The sequence below is a fragment of the Buceros rhinoceros genome, unplaced genomic scaffold (genome assembly GCF_000710305.1).
Source record: "Buceros rhinoceros silvestris isolate BGI_N320 unplaced genomic scaffold, ASM71030v1 scaffold43318, whole genome shotgun sequence".
NCBI lineage: Eukaryota > Metazoa > Chordata > Aves > Bucerotiformes > Bucerotidae > Buceros > Buceros rhinoceros.
In genome coordinates this window covers 8,695-26,790 of record NW_010427070.1, presented here as the reverse complement: position 1 = coordinate 26,790, position 18,096 = coordinate 8,695, and the positions used below count along the sequence as shown (strand labels likewise).

The following is an 18,096-nucleotide window of genomic DNA, read 5'->3' as shown; positions in this document are numbered from 1 at the left end:
CAGCGCCGCCAGGGCCGGGGCCGGGCAGCCGCTGCGCTGCCGGCGCTCCGACAGCTACCGGGAAAAACCTGTCTGCTGTACGCGGAGGATCCTGTTTCGGAGCTGAGCTTTGCTTTTAGCTATTTCACCACTGTTCAGTGTGCAGAACATGCCGTGCTTCGAAGCTAGCAAAGTGAATAACCTGTTCTACCCGATGCAGATAGTTACAGGGTGTGTAAATTCTAATCAGGTGAAGAGAGTATTTAATAAACATGTAGTAACATGGAACACTGGAAAGATATGACTACAGGTAGTATGGAATGTATGAAAACATTCAAAGTATGAAAACATTCCTTAGAAGCAGGATTCTTTGCAGAAACTTATTAATTAATGATCTGGTACATGGATTAAAGTAAATACTGGTTTGAACATGAAGTTAAATGCCTCATACTGTAATCCAGAAAGTGCTGCTTCAATGACACAGGAAATTGAGAACTATAACCTTTTTTTTTTTTAACATGTGCTTTATTATTTGGAAGTTCTCATACATCTGAAGTACTGTTATAAGGAGCACCTGTAGGAAAATCAAACCTAGAAGCATGCATTTTAAATTAAGGATTGTCAGTTATTAATGAAATATTTCAAAGACATTGAAAATAAACCTCTTTTCTTAGCTTTACAGGATTGTTCCACAAAAATGCACATTTACCTTATCACAGTACATACAAACATTGTGGCTGGACAATAGAAATCACCACCCTTCCATACGAGACACATCCAGAACAAATTGCTATCCCTTATAATGTCAGAAACATAAAAGGCACCATAATAGAATGTTTAGAAAAACCTCGGTTTATGCTATTATATTTTGATTTCAAAGTGTAAGAATTGCTGTCCCGATTTAAAACAAAAAGCCTTTCATACCTGTAAATTATCATTAGAAACTTGTAAACCTTTACATTTTTTCCAGAAGTATCAGGTGCAAATGCAAGGCAAATATAAAATCTATTGACTTATTAGATTACAAATACTACCCCATGAAAAAGCTGTAGTTACAAAAATATAAAAAAATATTCTAACTCCCATTGTTAGATCTTAGCTTCAATCTACACTGCATTATGAGTCCAAAGCCAGATCTGATTTGAACACATTCCTAGAAGAGGAAAGTGCTGTTTGTTTTATTTCTACATCAATGTTCTGACCCCTTACTACAGTTTTGTTTTCTGGATTTGTTTTAGTAGTGCGTCTTAAGGATGCCAAGTGGAGAGTGCTAACAGATGCAGGGTTGTATTTATCACTGGATAGTAGCGATGTAAGTGTTCTCAGTCTGCTGTCCTCCAAGACCATTGCTCCAAGGATAAAAGTTCTGGGGATTTTTTTTCCTCCGCGCCTCCACAGTAACTTTGTGTAGCAGCATGCCATTTTCATTTATGAACCCGTGACCCTGGCAGGTCATCGAGAAGTACGAAATTCTTCTCGCAGACTTCAGTAAGGAACGGTGAGAGGTACATCAACTGCTAATGCTATGTCCTAGAGCAGCAGCTGCTGTTGCGAGGACAGTTATTGGCAACATCTCTTGTCTTCCACACATAATAGATTGGCACATGCTTTATCCATGTGGAGATTCTCTAGCCCTTGGCTTTAGTAACCTGGTAAACATAGGACGCTGAACCAGCTACAAAGGCAGCCTAACAAAGTGCTAGTAGACATTAAAAATTAGTTTACTTCTAAATTATAACTTAAAATTAATGACTAGATTAAATGAGATATTCTTAACAAATAAATGTTGTAAATGCTGAGCCTAAGCCTGACAAATGCTAATGCTTTCATGGCTGAATACTGGAAGCTGTGTTCCCTCAGTCCTTTATCTGTGCTAGCAGAAGGTGTCCAGCTTCCGACTCCAGAGAAACAGAAGCTTTGTTTCGTCATGCAGGGAAACTGGCACAGGTTAGTAGAGTAAAACAGCTGTACTCCTAGATAGTGCCTGCTTAGCTGGGCTTTCATAAGCACTCAGGATCATTCAGCCAGCAGTATGGCTGGGGAAGATTTAAGAGTGAGCTCTACTATTGTTATCATTATGCTTGGAGCAAGACATTTTCCTTTAAATACCTCTTCCTTCATTAGAAAGCACCCCCAGCATTTATCCTGGTAACATTTGTTATTCCTTGCCAGTTCAAGATGGATTTTGGCCAGCTAATGGGTCTCTCAGTCATGCGGTTCCAAACAAATGTTCTGCGCAGATAACGCGGTTCTGACGTAGTGGTGTATTTTACCCCACTTGAAAGGATTAAGAGCACTCACATCTGCTTTGAAACAGTAACTTACTTTGTCCCATGTATAAAAAGATGTGAGTTAACAGGAGACTCATGGAGTTGTTAAGAGAAGTGTTCAGTGCTCTTATCTTATGCTGGGATAATGTGTTGAAAAGCATGTAAATCAGTAGCTAATGATGTTCCTCGTGTTTCAGTTTCATAAAAATAGGGTTTCAGCAGACACCATGTTCACTCCTCTGATCAAAAATGTATATGCTGCTCAGATTATGCTGTGATGGCAGCATTTCTTTTTAACAGAAGTTCAAAAGTATCTGCACTCATCTGCCAAATATTTTTTTTTCAAATAAGGCTGTACCTACATTCTTAATCAGATTTGGAGAACACTTCACACTTAACAACACCACCACCACAATTAAACCAAACGATACCTATAATGTAGGCTTTTGAATTTTTGTTTAGTAGAATTTTAAGATGGGAAACATGTTTCTAGCTAAACAATTGCTCTGGGCATTTCTGTTTTGTAAAAAGAAAAAAACCCCACACAACAGTCAGTAGTAATTTTAATGAGCAACTCCCCTGCCCAACCTATTGAGTCAAAGGTTCACGAATGAAACTTCCAATCAAGGCACAAAATAATTTACTGACTCTTTCTTCTTACTGCTTTCTTCACATTCTCCCCTCAAAAGAAAAAAAAGTTGGTGTAACAATGTCTTCTGTACCAGACATTAAATTGAACAGTCCAATAAGCTGTAGCAGTATGTGAGATTGGTTCTATTTTGAACTTAGTTAAATTAGATGAACAGCACATTCTGAGCACATCTTTGTTCATTTTCTGCATTAGCCTTGAAGGAGAGGGGATGAGGGGAAAAAGCCACAGTAGTTTCATGCATACTTTTCAAGAAACTTTATGTGGAAGTCTTTCACTTTTTCCAGTAGGATCTTCAGCTTCTCTATTGGAGGAAGAATGGTCATTCTGAAAAATAGTATTTAAAGGAAGAAAGAAAAAAACAACCCACGTTATCTTCAGAATAAACTAAACTGATCTTTGCACAGATCTTGATTAATCTCAGGGCACAGCTAGTAATGTGTTAAGTTCAGTATCTGTGTTTATGTGATTCTCTCATTATCTGCATTTATGCTTTAGTTGAACTGTACTATTAAACTAGAGCAATTTGTTTCAAGTGGTTAATATACAGGAGTTCAAGAACTGATAATTTCCGTTGAGTGATAAAGAAGGTTAGCAGTAAGAAGTAACAGTAACTCAGTTTCTGGGTTTGGGGCAGTTATGGCAAGTTATACCCAGGTTTTTGAGCTTTATGGACAGGCAGTTATGAGTGAATGTACATTTCTTTTTGAATTGAAAACTAAATTCAGAAGCATTACAATAATGCAACATCCCACAGTGCAGTCTTTAGTACCTTTCTTCTTTCTTCTGCATAATCTGAAAATTACGTTGAGTGTGTATGCAAGACCTACAGAACAAAGTGTTTTTCCCCTGCTGGTTCAGGAATAGACTCAGCCTAGGTTTTCCCTGGAGCTGCAGGGCCCCAGACACGTAACCCAGCTATCAGTGTTGCAGAACTGTTGTGGCTAAAGGTGCCCTTAGGTTGCTTTAGACCCACCAAGGTTAAATTCTGTGATAAATCCGAGCTATGAGTGGCTTGCCTGGAGTAAAGTGCTGTTTATTGGAAGCAAAAGCAATAGAGTTTATGTTCACAGTTTTGCTATTGGAAGATTGAGTCCAACATCTTGTTTCAGTAAAGTGAAGAGTTATTCAGCGTGTTTAAGGAGTAGATTTACAGGGAAGCTACTGCATCTTTCATACAGTTTCTCCATGTGGAAACACTGTTTAGTCCCTCCTCAACCCAGAAGAAAAGAGGACAATTTTTGTAATGCCTTAGCCAACTTTAAGATTAGAGTATAAACTATTACTATTGTTTGTATTTGTGGACAAGGCATTTCAAAAGTCAGCGTATAAAAATAGAATAAAACTATGTCAGCAAGCTGTGAAAACACTGTGAAAATTTGAAGAGCTCATCTAGCAGACCAGGTCTTTGACCTAGCTGTCAGTTCACAGAAAACATCGAGTAGAAAGTGAGACAACACAAACTGAAAGAAAAAACTTAATATTTAATCAGAAGAGGAAGTACTGGGATGGTACTTAGCTTATTATGGTTCATTTGATTTTAAACAAAGAGATACTGCACCTGAAATGGTAGCTGCCTTCTCTTTGGCCAAATCCACTTCCAGGTACAACACATATTCCAGTCTCTTCCAGAAGTTTCATGCAATAGAACATATCAGGTGCCATTTTATGAGCCTATGGGAATGGATGCTTTGGAATTAGTGAAGTCAAAATATTCCAAATATATAGAATTTCATGGCTGCTTTTGTTCCTGAAACCTTATCTTGCATTATTAGTTTCTTAGTCTATTTACTAAGGAAAATGAAGAACAATTGCTAATGGAACAGTTCACACTGTGAATTAAGTAACTCCTTCATGGAGGAACAAGGCGGAAGAACCTACACAAAACACTTCAAATGAAAGGTTTCAGATATTTCTGGTTTTCTCCTTGTCTTGCTTGTGACTTTTTGTCAAAAGTCTCAAAACCGTACTTAGAAAAGTCTAAGCCACTGACATCTGACAAGATTAAATTAATTTGAGAGCTGTGTGTTCCAGTTCTGTTGGCAGTTACTATTTTTTCCCCTGAATTATTTGCTGACTATAAAGTCCCCTGATAACTAACCATGGAAGTTCTTAAATACATGCTTAAATATATGGCTAATCAAATAACCAGCCCTAAAGAACAGCCTTGTTTTTTTCCTCAGCTATGCTGATAAATTTCCCTTTAAAAATAAGTATTACACATTTGGTAGTAGAGCTCTAGTTAGGAACAAAAAGACTTATCATTTGGTAATATGGGTTAATGACCCAGATACAAAAAGGTGCTGTACAGAAGTTAAATTTCTGAGGAGACCTTCCCTCTTCCCTGCGCTTGCTGAACGGAGCTTCTCTTGCAGGGTCAGTAGCACGCTGCCGTTCATGTGCTGACCTACCTAACCCAGGCACGGGCAGCAGCTTGGAATTTGCACGGGTGCTGCTACTTGCCCACACCGTGACTTATTTTATTTAACACTAACATCCTTGGGTAGCATTCTCAGCCTGGAAGCCTTACCACTGTGATGAACTGCCCTGTTTTGTTTTCCTCTCTGAAAATTAAGGTCATGTGCTATTTAAGACCGTATGTCGTTAATGAAGTACTGCTTCAGGAGTGACTTCATGAGCTTACTCTATCTCTGGAACAAAACTGCATCATTAGAAGTGACAAGTGTGTGAAGGTTAAAAAAGATTGGGGTAAAAATGACTGACTGACCTTTGCTTCCTCAATGGCTTTGGAAGGAATAAAGATCCGTGGGAAAGCATACATAGCACCTTGAAGCGGATTGCAGTGAATTCCTGGTACCTTGTTAAACATGTCTTCCGTTAGTTTGGCTTTTTTGGCAAGGTTGTTCAAAACAGACTCCTTCTCCTGTTTAAAAGGAAGGTGTTCAGTCTGACATATTTGAAGTGGCAATAACAATGCCAGAGAACACTACAATACCAAGAAGCCTTTGCCAAATTAACCGCTTTTAGGGCTTTGCTGAGCTATTAAAGCAAACAATGTTCCTAATTCCAGTCCTACTCTTAAAGACAGCAATGGAAAAAAGGCATTAGCAGGATACAACTACAACGTGTTGTAAATAGACAACCTGCAGAAGTCTATCTGCATGCCCTTTTCTTACATTCTTCCTTCCGAGCATCCACTCTTGGCTATTTTTAGAGACCATGTTAGCTGAACGTTTGATATGACTCAATATTGTAATTTCTTAATCCAGATTCAGTTTCATTTTTACAAGTGAGAAACTACATGTATATATTTAATACAGCATACCACATTGCTCGGTATATAGAGGCACTGGATGCCTGAGAACAAGGCTGGTTTTATAACTGTATTTGAACTTACATTCCTGTTTAAATTTTAGTATAAGCAAATCTTATGTAGTAACTACTTTGTCATGCTAAACACAGGAGAAAAGTTGAATTTATTTGCAAGAGAGCTGATGTGGTAATGCCTTCTTAGCTTTTTCTGGCTCCTAAGCAAAGAAACCATTAAAGGAGTAAAAAATATTTTTAAAGGTAGTCATATTGAGTTAATTTAAAATACCCTGCATAGTTCTGTAAATTGCTGCTATTACAGGATTGTCCAAGAAGGAAGGAACGAAGTCTGGTCTCTGTGCATATTCTGAGTTCACAATACTTAGGATAGGTTTAGGAAATGCACAAAAGAACGAGCATGTTATTGCTGACCTTGATGAACTGTGAATAAGATTCTTCTCCAGGAACTGGAGGATTCACTACAATATCCATTGCTGCTTGTCCTGAGACTGGAGGACAAAGGCGAACAGAAAGCAGCTTAACAAGCTGTCCTTTAATTTCTGGGTGCAAGTTAATGACTTCCATGTAACCTCCTCTGTAGCCACATCTGTGATGAAAGCGAACAGAAAAGATTGGTTAACCTAAAGTGTACAAATACTGGAAAAGCAATGAAAATAACTGCAGAAGCGGAAAGACAATTAATGAGGATCTTACAATATCTAACAGACAGGTTGTTGAAACAGCTGCTACACTGATAATGTTTTAAGATGGAACTACGTGTTATGTCATTAAGCCCTCGTAGCCCTTACAGACAAAATCGTGTACATGTAGCTTCCCTCTTAGGCAAGTTAACGATTAACTTGGATTGTTTGCTCTTCAAAACAAGAGCATATGGATGTAGCAACATTCATTTAATCAGAAAATTCTTTTTCTTCCATCTCGTCCTCCCCCAAACAACCAAACCCAAGCATTTGTAATATCAAATGACCCAGAGATTCTTGAGCTGTTCCCTTGAATGCTGGAGAGCAACTTTTCCTTTATCACAGGTCCAATTCAGGACTGTAGAATTTCACCTTTGTGAAACTGAGGCATTAGGTGTCTGAAATAAATACGCTTCTTATTTGGTACCTTGAAAACCACTGAGATAATCCATTACTCTGTGCTTTAAATTCTTGTTTTCCTTTTCTTAATAATTTTTAGTTAAAATTCATAGAAGACAGTAGATTACCTTCAGGTCACTAACATGAAATGGCTGTCCAACCAGATTAATGAGGAAGATGAAATAAAAAAAACTAAAGCAGACTTACTCGCCCATGTATCCCTTAGAGGTGGAGTGAAAAGAGGCCAGCTCAACATTGTTATAGTACTCGGGTCCCATCTCATACAGAATCTTTTTGAAAGAATGAAACTGGCATCCTTCAGAGTACACATTGTCCTGGTAAACCTGAACAGTCAGAAGACATTAATGTGCTCTGTTCCCCCAACTAAGGATAAAAGATGGCCTTTCAGAGAGCCAGATCTGAACGGAAGAAACAGTGGTAACACTGAAAACTTAGAAGCCGTTAGAAAACACAAGGGGTTTTTGTTAAGAAATGGCTACCGTAATTAATACATTTTATCTCATATGGCCACACTTAACACGTTAGCCTTTGGAAGAACAGTGAGCTTCTTTGTATAATTTAACCATTATGTGCGTGTTTAAATTGATTTTCCTTCTGTTTCTTTTATTTGAAGTGGACTGACACAGGTTTCTGGGTCAGTTCCAGCAAAGTTTCTCCTTGTGCCTCCTTGCTCATGTCCCCAACTCTTTCTCTCTCATTCAAATCCAGATCAAGCTACGTCTCATATTAATCCTTGATATTAAAAATCTTGTGTGTTTGTTCATGTCTTAATATGGTAACAGAGAATCTGTTCCCTGTACTTAAAAAATACCCATAACACACATGGAACAAAATTTCACATGTAATTTTGTGTACTGTATGTGTACTCTTGGCTGTGCTTTTGAGAGAACAGAATATTCCATTACCTCATCAGCCAGAAGAAAAAGTTTCTCTTCCCAAGCAAAGTGTATCACATCTTCGATGCACTTTCTGCTTTGCACCTGTCCTATAATTTGATTTTTAAAGCAAGAGGAAAGTTAGTGGAGCATATATATACAGATCCTTTCACCCAGACCTAGTTAAACTACTAGTGTTTCAATAAGAAATCCCTCTTTCTCAGAAAAGCGCTGCTGAATTTTGGAATTCAATTCACTAAGTGTCAAATTAAGGAACACTTTGGAGGAATTATGGTTCAAGGTAACTTAGTCCATCTCAAGGAAAGCAAGTGTGAGATACAGGAATCGATCAATAACTTATTAAGAGTACTCTGACTATAACTGATCAGTTGAAATCCTCACGTGCGTGATGGTTAAGTGGGAGCTGGTTTCTCACTAATCAACCGCAACTACTCAAAAACCTAAATTCTTCTGAGGGAGGGAGTGCTTGCCACTGCGTTGTATCTGTAGTCATTACCTGTCAGAGGCAAGAGGCTACAGGCCATGTCAGAGACAAGATCTCTGATAAAGACCAAAAGTGACTGGAAGTCATTCCACAGGTCTGCAAAAGTTCGGTGGAAGCAGTGGCTTCAGATGGGGTCCAGTGAAGTGAACCTGCTCCCTCCTCCCTTCCCAAATCCTTGGAGTTCCCTGATACTGGAAATGTTTCTAAATGTATGACACACTGTCCCTCGTAGAGCACTGATCTCTAGCGTTCAGCTTTACATATTTGATTCACGTTTAGGATTTGCCTGCAATGTCAAATGAATGAAATAGGGTGGGGAAAAATGGTCTTAAACTCCATCTATTAAAGAAAATTGCAATAGACCTGTGGGATTTCCTGGGTTGATGATGCAGAGGACTTTTGGATTGCAGTATGTCTTAGCTTCATTCAAGGAACGGCGAAGTTCATTCACATCTAAAGCCCAACAATTTTCTTCATCCAGATAGTAGTTCACCTGGATAGCATCTAGTTCAGATATGGCTGCTGAATATAAGGGATATTGTGGTATAGGGATCATCACTCCTGTTCGCGATTTTCCACCTCCTGAGACCAGGATCTTTAAAATTGTCTGGGGAAAAGATAGGAATTAAAAAAAAAAGTCACACACCAGAATTAATAACATACTCTAAACTATGTTACTGTTATCCTTCATAAAAAATCTAGAGGTAAAGTAAATTTCTGCTCTAGAAGTATATAGCTGTTTTCTTATATCAAAGGGCATTTATTTATTTCCAGTTAAGTTACTGGCTGAGTGAGGACGGTGTAACTCAGCTTAATGGAGTTCTTCTGCATGTCATAGCTTCTAAAGATCGTGTCTAATCAACTGCAAAATTTAGGAAAAACATTGTAAGCACAAGGCTAGAGGGGAAGTTGGAAGAAGTATCAAGATCATGATTTTTCTGTTGTGCCCAGTTGTAAGCAAAGAAGCCTCAGCTAGTTTTTGCTTGTTGCCTTCCACTCATTTTATCTCATTAAACACAAGAGGCCAAGAAATAAAACCAGAAGTTAGAAATTAGAATGGCCTCTGGAGGTCCTCCTTTGGAACAGAGAGACCTGGTTTACATTAGGAGCAATTGTGGCCAGGTGGGAACAAAGAGACTCACCTTATGGTTTCATTTTCAAGTAACAGAAGAGACCAAAACCTGCATGTCTTGGGATGGAAATCTAACCTATCATATATAGTTTATGCCCAGAAGATGCACACAGAAATGTAATGCTTGTGCGGAGGTCAGCCCAGAGGATCCACCTGTGGCCCAGCTGGTGTCTGCGTGTCTGCATGTAGGCTTTTTCCATGTGAACTAAATAGAAGAGTGCATTTCGTGCAGGAAGTGGGGAGCTTTCCTGCCTTTATAATCACGGGAGAACTCTTCAGTACAGGTGCAATCAAGGCAGGCATCCTTTTCAACAAGTAATTAATCGTGTAAAACCAAAAATATCTCCTCACATATAACAGCAATATCCTTTAAGTTTCTTGTTGATTCTAGAACAAAATCTGCCTTCCTGTGCCTCTCATCACATACTAACTCAACTACTAAGCTAATGATTTCTAATCAACATAATTTTGTACCCACCACTGCTTTAAAAATACCAAGCATCCAAAATGTATAATCAGGATCAAATGCAAATTAAAAAACTTTAACACTCTCTGTCCCCCAAGTTATAATATATATATAGTTGTTTTATCCTTGGAAGTGCCGAATAATGACACTCATTTTACTGCTGACTTTTCATCACTGGTGAAATGAAATAAGCATGGAACAGATCTGATATGCTATGCTGCCATTCCTGACAAGCTGTCAGTATAACACTTGGCATCGTAAATTCTGGAAAGCCAATTCACTGGAGACATCTGGAGAACTGTTCATGTCAGAACACTGTCATTCTCAATTCTGCCACTAGATGTCATTTAAAAAAATACCTTTTACAAACAAGCTATAAAAGACTGCCTTAAGAAAAGCAAAGAACTGCTGGTTGTAATAGAGACTCACTTTACTGAGGAGTGTCTTGAACCTTGGTTGAAGCCAAAATCTGAAGTTCTCAAAAAAGTTATTACTGAAATAGGTCTTTGGGATTTTCACTGGGATTAAGCTCAAGTAGCAGATCGTTTACTAGGAGGAAGAGCTGCTGAGACTTCTCACCTCCGAGGCCATTCCCTCTTTAACACTGATTCATAGACTTGAATCTTCAGTGCTTATATATCTTAATGACCAAGGACACCATTACTTAGTCTGAATGGTCTGAATCTCCTAAATTTATATTTAAGGAACCTATGTAGTTTATACTAACTTTACAAAAAGTACTAGTTAATGTACATTAAGAGACTTTGCCTCCATGTGCCTGTTTCTTAGCTGTCATCTTCCACCCACATCACTGGGTGTGTCGGACATCCATTTAATGTGACTTCAATATCTGTTAGGTCAAACTCACAGGAGTTTCTGAGACCAGGTGTTCAGCAGAGATCTCTGTTTCCAAAAGTAACGGCTAAATGATAGTTTATACCAAGAAGAGACGGGTTTAATTTTAACACTTACAGCAATACCATCACTTGCCCCAGTGGTAAGATATATGTTATCTGGATCTGCAGGAACCCCTCCATCTCTTCTTTCAATATATGAAGCAACATCCTCACGGATGCAATTTATACCTTGACTGGCACTGTATGATCCTGTGAAAAATAGAGCATGAGATGAGAATCAGGGACAATGAATGTCAGATTTTCTGTTTGCTAGTAAAACTCCTGAGCTAGTGTTGTACGTAGTAGTTTGTATATATGACAGCTTTGGATCCCCAGGATTGGTTAGGTTCTTTTCCAAGGAGCAGAAAAGGGAGCTGGTTTGTTCACAGAGCAAAACAATTCATTTGGAGTTAGATGAATATAATAAGTATCACTAAAATAAAAAAAAAAAAGTAAACTGGACTGGTAAAAAGCAGAATTTAAAGGCAAACTGGGACAGCTATCCCATTTTTACTATCTCCCAGTTGCTTTCATTACGTTGAAAACCACTTCAGAATGTCATCCGATATCGACATAAGTAATGGGAACAAGGAACTGAGGTAGAATATGCAATAGAAAGGAAAACATCTTCTTCAAATCTATGACAAAAATAAGATTTCTATTTGTAATATGAAAATAATATAATACCATTTTCTCCCACAGTCTGAAACCCAAAAAATCCTCAACTGCTTCTTTCTCCTCCCACAGCATCTCCCACAACCGCTTTTCGGTTACTTGTAGCAGAAACATCTAGGATCACCCCAATCTATAAGCCTCAACTAATAATTTTAAATAAAGTGAGATGTTAGATGCCGTGTGCATCGTTGCTGAGCATTTGCAACAAATGAAGAGTAAAAATAGCTTAAGCCAAGGTGAGGAATGGATTCAAGTTATGAACCCTAAGACTGATGGACAATGAAGTGACAAGTGTACATCTAATTTAGAAAACTGTCATAAAGTTGCAGGATATTCTTTGCTTGTTGGGTGGAGTGGAATAATTGTGCCTGACTTAACTCTCATCACTCGGTTATATGCTCGTAGTCTGCCTCATAGTACTTCTGTGAAAGCATAATATATAAAGACAAAGAACCTTTGCAAGTACTGCACAATTGCATGGGACAGAATGGTAATTCAGGGCACAAAGTTCCCTGATGCTCTAAATGTTTACTTTTACAGGATTAAAAGTTACATTGGGTCTATACACGGGTTTTTGACCACTGCTAGGAAGTTGCTGTTAAAATGGGAGAACAAACCTAAGCTGTTTCTCCTTCTTTCTGTCCTGTGCTCCACTGAGTCCCTTGACTCAGTAAGGATATACAGAAGATCTTAATCCAATTTTTAGGTCTTCTGCACTGGATTGTACTCAACTGATAGCTTTGACTAGAACCCATCTGTTTGCACTGTGGGATGCAAATACATAAACCCAAGGCAAAAAGCTGCATGCGCATATATTAGATATTTTTATGTGTAGGAGAAGGGTAAATTTCTCAACTGCCTGGAAAGGTGGGGCAGTTATCCTACGTGCCAAGGAAGTGATGTCAAAGGAATCCCAGAGTATTTGACCACAACAGAAGTTAAGGACATACCTGATCCTTCATACATGGTCTGGGAGCAGTAAGGCTCAATACTATGAGTACAGTTTTGCCAAAGGAACGGTCATGGGAAGTGAGGTTATTCTAGTTCGTATCCAGAGGTCAAGACATACACGTTAATTTCGCAACTAATACGTTTAAATAGGCCGGTATAGATGTGGGTACAACACTGCAAATAGCTTTACTGTTTGTAGCGAAGCCACTTCTATGTTGAACTGATGAATTTTTTGAAAAGAAGGTTTTATTAGAACACAACAGAGCACTTAAAGCTACCTGGAGGGATTAGTTTTCAACCTTTACTTTTTCCCAAGAAAGTCAATTTCTCCTTGTCAGCCAGAAGATAAGAGCGGTAAGTTTTCAGACTGCCAGCAAAGTGATAGGAATAACTTCCATTCACATCCACTCGCCTCACACTCCGTGTTTATGGAGTGCTGTGCAGAGACTGATGAGCAACTGAGGCCAAGAGAAGGGGATGGTGTATGATACTGGAGACAGGGAGGGTGGAGAGAAGGCATAAACCAGTACAGCAGATTGGTAAGATCTACAGAGGTTTTAGTTTTCAGGAATTTAGAGGGACAGTGGTTCCTGTTACATATCATATTAGGAAAAAAAATAATTCAGACTACAGTTACTTACGGAACTTCGATTTATCCACCGAAATTAAAAGGCTGTTCAGAATTCATTCAGAATGAGCATCTTTTTTGAACATTGCGACTATTTCAGGCCTACTTCCTCATCACCAACTGAGCTTACACAAATTACTTGAAATAGGTGATCTTCTGCTGAAAAGATTATTTTGTACAGAGTCAACATATTTCTGAAATACCATGCTAGACTGAGTTCTTTTCATTTCACTGCAGCATGGGGCCAAGACCCAGCATTCTGAGAATCCTTACCATGTCTCTGAATTTGAAAATCACTACAAAGAAGGATTGAGGGAAAATCCAAATGTGTCCCCAGTAACTCTTACAAGACAACTAGTACTATGTGCATTAATTGTTCCAGTAAGCCAGGAAAGGAATTCATGGAACTAGAGGAATTTCTCGGTTTGATAAATCTATTTTTAATGTTCTACATATTAAAAAAAACCAACCCAAAACAAAACACCAGTGCAGAGAAGGTGAAGATAAAATACATTCTGTATTAGTCTGTGTTGTTAGGAATAGTCCAAGGCTGAAATACTGCTAACATAAGCACTCTTTAGATTTTGGTTATTTTATTAAGTTTCACAGCACCTAAGTCTCAAAATATGCCAATGTAAATAGGCACTGCAATCACAAAGATTAAGAAATACACCAATCACTCTAATGCATACCCCGCAATGTCACTGCGAGTCTACCTGAGAGAGGGTAATTCAGTGTGCCACATTCTTTGCCGTACCCAGAAGCTGTAACGCTATCTGCAGGGTAGAAATTGTAGTCGCATTTCCCAAGTACTAATAGACAGTACAGTTCCTAGATGATAAAGAATTTGTCTCTTCCATCTCCTCTCTACTGAATATGTGAATTTGTTCTTATTTATGTGTATATTATATGTATACTATTGCAGGAACGGTGGTTGAAGAACTGAGTTCTTTAGTTCTTTCAATGTTTATTCTACCTTGAAGAAATAGGGCTTTGACATCTACAGTTAAAACTATCTTGACCGAGTAGAAAAAGCTTCTACCTTTCAGCTGTGTAGCCTTCCCTTGGCAGAGATGATCACCTTGGTACCTGAGTTTCTGGTACCCCAGTTCATATCCTGACAAACATACTTGGACTGATGGTTGAAAATTAAGATACAGGACTGTGAGCTGGATCAGCTGAGATGGACATACATCGTTTGTTGATGCTATCGTTACAGGGACAGTAGACTCCTTGGCAAAGAAACATCTAGAGATGATAAAATTGTAAACAGCTCCATCTAGACCTAGCAGGCAACGTAGCTGTCAGAGCCCAGGATTAAGAGATGTCGTAAGAACAGTAACAAAGCTTCTCTAGTACTCCCCGTCCCTTACTCCTCTAGTACAAAAAGCATAGCGTTCCGTTTAGAGTTATGCCTAGGTGTTCTTGTGGTGAGGGCTCCGTAGCGCTGTAATCTTGTCCTCTTCTGTAACAAGTCCCACAGAAGATTGGCACTGTTAGTCAGTGTTTCTCCGCAGGCCGCACCGTGAACTCTCCCCCTATCATTTTGCCCTAGGCCATCTTCCACTGGACTTGTTATCGTATAAAACGCGATTAGGAAATTTCAGTACTGCAGATCCTGAAACTACCGTTGTTGATTCTAATACCAGCAGGAGCGACTGGAACAGATGCTTACCTAAGCTGTTTCCTCCACAACCCTGCAAGATCCGTCTGGCTCGCTTTTTGGCATCTTCTGGAAAACTTGGGCTGTCCAGCAGGTTTGGGTATGTACACAGGGCCACTACCTAGAGTGCCAAGAAAATGCAAATTGGCCACTTCTCTGGCAATTTTAAGTTGCTAATATTGCTGTTAGCTTTCTTTGGAAATTAAGATCACAAATACCAGCTAATTAGAACAAAGGTTATTGATGAAGAGTTTGCAGTTGGTTTTTTAAGGGTAGTGCTTACAGAAGATAAGAAATCTTACTGGGTTCCAAATTCTGCAGATAAAACCAGTTACAGAATTATTAACTATTTGTATTATGGACGGTGAAGATTGGAGTCCAAGTGAGCTATGCATAGTACAAACACCATAAAACACAGGTAATTACTCATATCTTATCTCTAAACAGCTCTTTGTGTGTTACTAGCCCACTTTATTGACAAGAAATTAAAAGTTGAAGTATGGGCCAGAACTGAGAAAGATGTCCCAGTTGCAAGTTCTAATAATCCTTCCCAAAAATAACTTACAATTATTACTAATTTGAATTTGTGGAAAATATTTAATTAAAAAAGAACTGGTGATATATAACATAGTAGAAGTAGAAACATAATGTAGCAGAATTAATTTATGAAGGAGTGTAAAGCACAAAGAATCTAGAGGTCATGCTTGAGAGCAGATTAATTCGTTCCAGTCTCTCATTTTTGTGCTTACAAGGTGTAATATGGATAGGCTGTTGTTATCTTGTGGGACAGTGACTAAAGAATTTATCCATGTGCAACACATAGTCGTGGGGGGAAAGGATTTCCTATTTACCCAGTATTTTCTTTAATAGTGTTGGATCTGAGTAATTTGTAAGGAGCTCTCGTCTTCCTGGATTGCTGACAGTAGCTCAATTTTATAACCTCATTACCTGGACCCCCAGTTCGAGGCAGCTTCCATTTGTCCTGGAACTCTCTGCATTTACAACATTATAGACTGAGTATTTTACATGTGCGTGTAAGGGATGCCCAGTAAATAGTAATAGTTTTAAACCTTGCTTGTGTTTTAGGAATAATACACAAATGTGAATTCTGTTGTAGTCTTTCCTAAAAGTTAACCTACCAATTAACTTGTCTAGAGGTAAAATGTGCAAAATTGGTAACAGCGCAACTAGTTGCACCCAACTGCATGCAGGTCTTATACTGTCAGTTGAAGAAAGGCATTTGCTTTTTTCTTTGAAGTGCATTATTGATAATGAATGTGCTGACTGATAACGTAGAAGTGGCAGGAGGACGAATGGATGGGGAATGATCTGAAAAGTAAGGAAAGCTACTGTCTTGAAAGAGGACACTCAGCAAGCCAGGTGTAGGACTTCATCTCAGAAATCAAAATTCGTAATTCTTTACAAAAGAACTATTTTAAGTACATCTAGGGAATCATTTATACTAATACATACATCGGATTTGAAGGCATTCTTGGTAATCTAATAAAAAATCAAGAATAATATTTTATAATATTCTTACCTGACGGAGGAAGGTGATTGGCCTTTGTCCCATTGCATGTGCATCTCCAATGTTGGCTTTAATTACTTCAGTAAAAGGTTTTTTGATTCCCTGAAAAGAAATGATTCACAATATGTTGTTAGGGCTGAAGTAGATGATAAAGAATTCCTCTTTTTTGCTATCTGTCACAAGGCTGTAACTAAACAGTGCCTGTTCTCAGGACAGAGTGTTTAATGCCAAGCTTAATGCATTTCTTATATAATACTGTCAGTAAATCTTAAATGCTTTACAGAACTGATGCTGACTGTGACACATTTTTAAATGATAGGCTAGCTTGGTTTTTTCTGCTAGCAGTAAGTAAGAAAATGACTTGCCTGGAAACTACACATTGAGGTAGAAAGAATTCAAAAGAGGCAGTTTGAATTGTCAGTATTAGAGCAACTTGTTTGATACACCTAAGGGAGGGGTGGATCAGTCAAGAAGCTAAAAAGATTTGAGGACATTTGAGAAATCCGCAAACAAAAGAAACCTCAAGACCTTTAGTACTTCTAGAGTAAAACCAGTAAAGATACTGCTTGCTTATTTATTTCCCATTTAGATTAAATATTCATTGTGTGATGACCCCACTTTACCATGTACAGATATTTTACAAAGTATATCATAGTGAGGCTCTCTGTGATAAACCACAGAAGTGCTAAGTGTTCACCATGAATATTTAAAAGCTTCCTAATCTCTGAAATCTGAAGAGCCAGCCATTTTTTCCTGTGAGGAACAGAATACATCATGAGAACAGAGGGAAAACAGTTGATGAATGTTGATTAGCAATCACACTTCTCTAAAAAGCAAAATAAAACGAGGGGAAAAAAGGCAAGGAACTGACTGGTAGAAAAAACCACCATACATTTAAATAAAAAAGATGAACTGAAAGTAAAGGCCAACAATACCAAAAGAATAAATGAGGTAGGCAGGAACAAATCTATAGCTTTTCTTATGTATATTGAAGTATGAGAGATAATAGGGAGGCCTTCTAACAGTGACAGAATTTTCATGTGGACTAATGTACTGCAAAATCAGACCAATTAGTTTTCTGTGCAAAATTACGTATAACAACTTGCTCTGCTGCAAACTGCACTCAGAAAGCCTCTCCCCGGCCCATGTATTTACGGTGAGTTATTGGCTTTGGAAATGGACTATGTGGCTGGCAAGCCTTAACTAATTTTTGCTTTTCTGCCATGGATTATGTGTTGAACTTCAACGACAGACTGGAACACAGATGTGCAAAGATAACAATGACCAAAGTATTAGTAGTCACCAGGGATACAAATTCCCAGGTAGGCCATGATTTGGAGGTTCAGAGCTGCATGATGTGGCTGAGAGGTTATGCAATAATGTGATTCAGATCCCCACTACAGATCCAGTCCATCATATAACTGACAGCATTTAGGATCTTCTTTTGAAATGAACCAGGTGGTTAGAAGTAGCATTCAAACAGGACAA

The 18,096-nt window shown here is 38.4% G+C and overlaps 1 protein-coding gene across 1 annotated transcript; it reads right to left on the bottom strand.

Moving 5' to 3' along the window:
• Window positions 1–2,937: 2,937 nt before the first annotated feature.
• Window positions 2,938–16,704, bottom strand: GPT2 (glutamic pyruvate transaminase (alanine aminotransferase) 2). Its single transcript, XM_010141730.1, has 10 exons — window positions 16,621–16,704; window positions 15,093–15,201; window positions 11,240–11,373; window positions 9,033–9,276; window positions 8,195–8,274; window positions 7,476–7,612; window positions 6,601–6,775; window positions 5,627–5,782; window positions 4,460–4,572; window positions 2,938–3,225 (listed from the first exon to the last, which is right to left on the bottom strand). The coding sequence occupies exons 1-10, from the start codon at window positions 16,651–16,653 to the stop codon at window positions 3,135–3,137; spliced, it is 1,272 nt and encodes a 423-aa protein (XP_010140032.1). The 5' UTR covers window positions 16,654–16,704; the 3' UTR covers window positions 2,938–3,134.
• Between the last annotated feature and the right edge of the window lie 1,392 nt (window positions 16,705–18,096).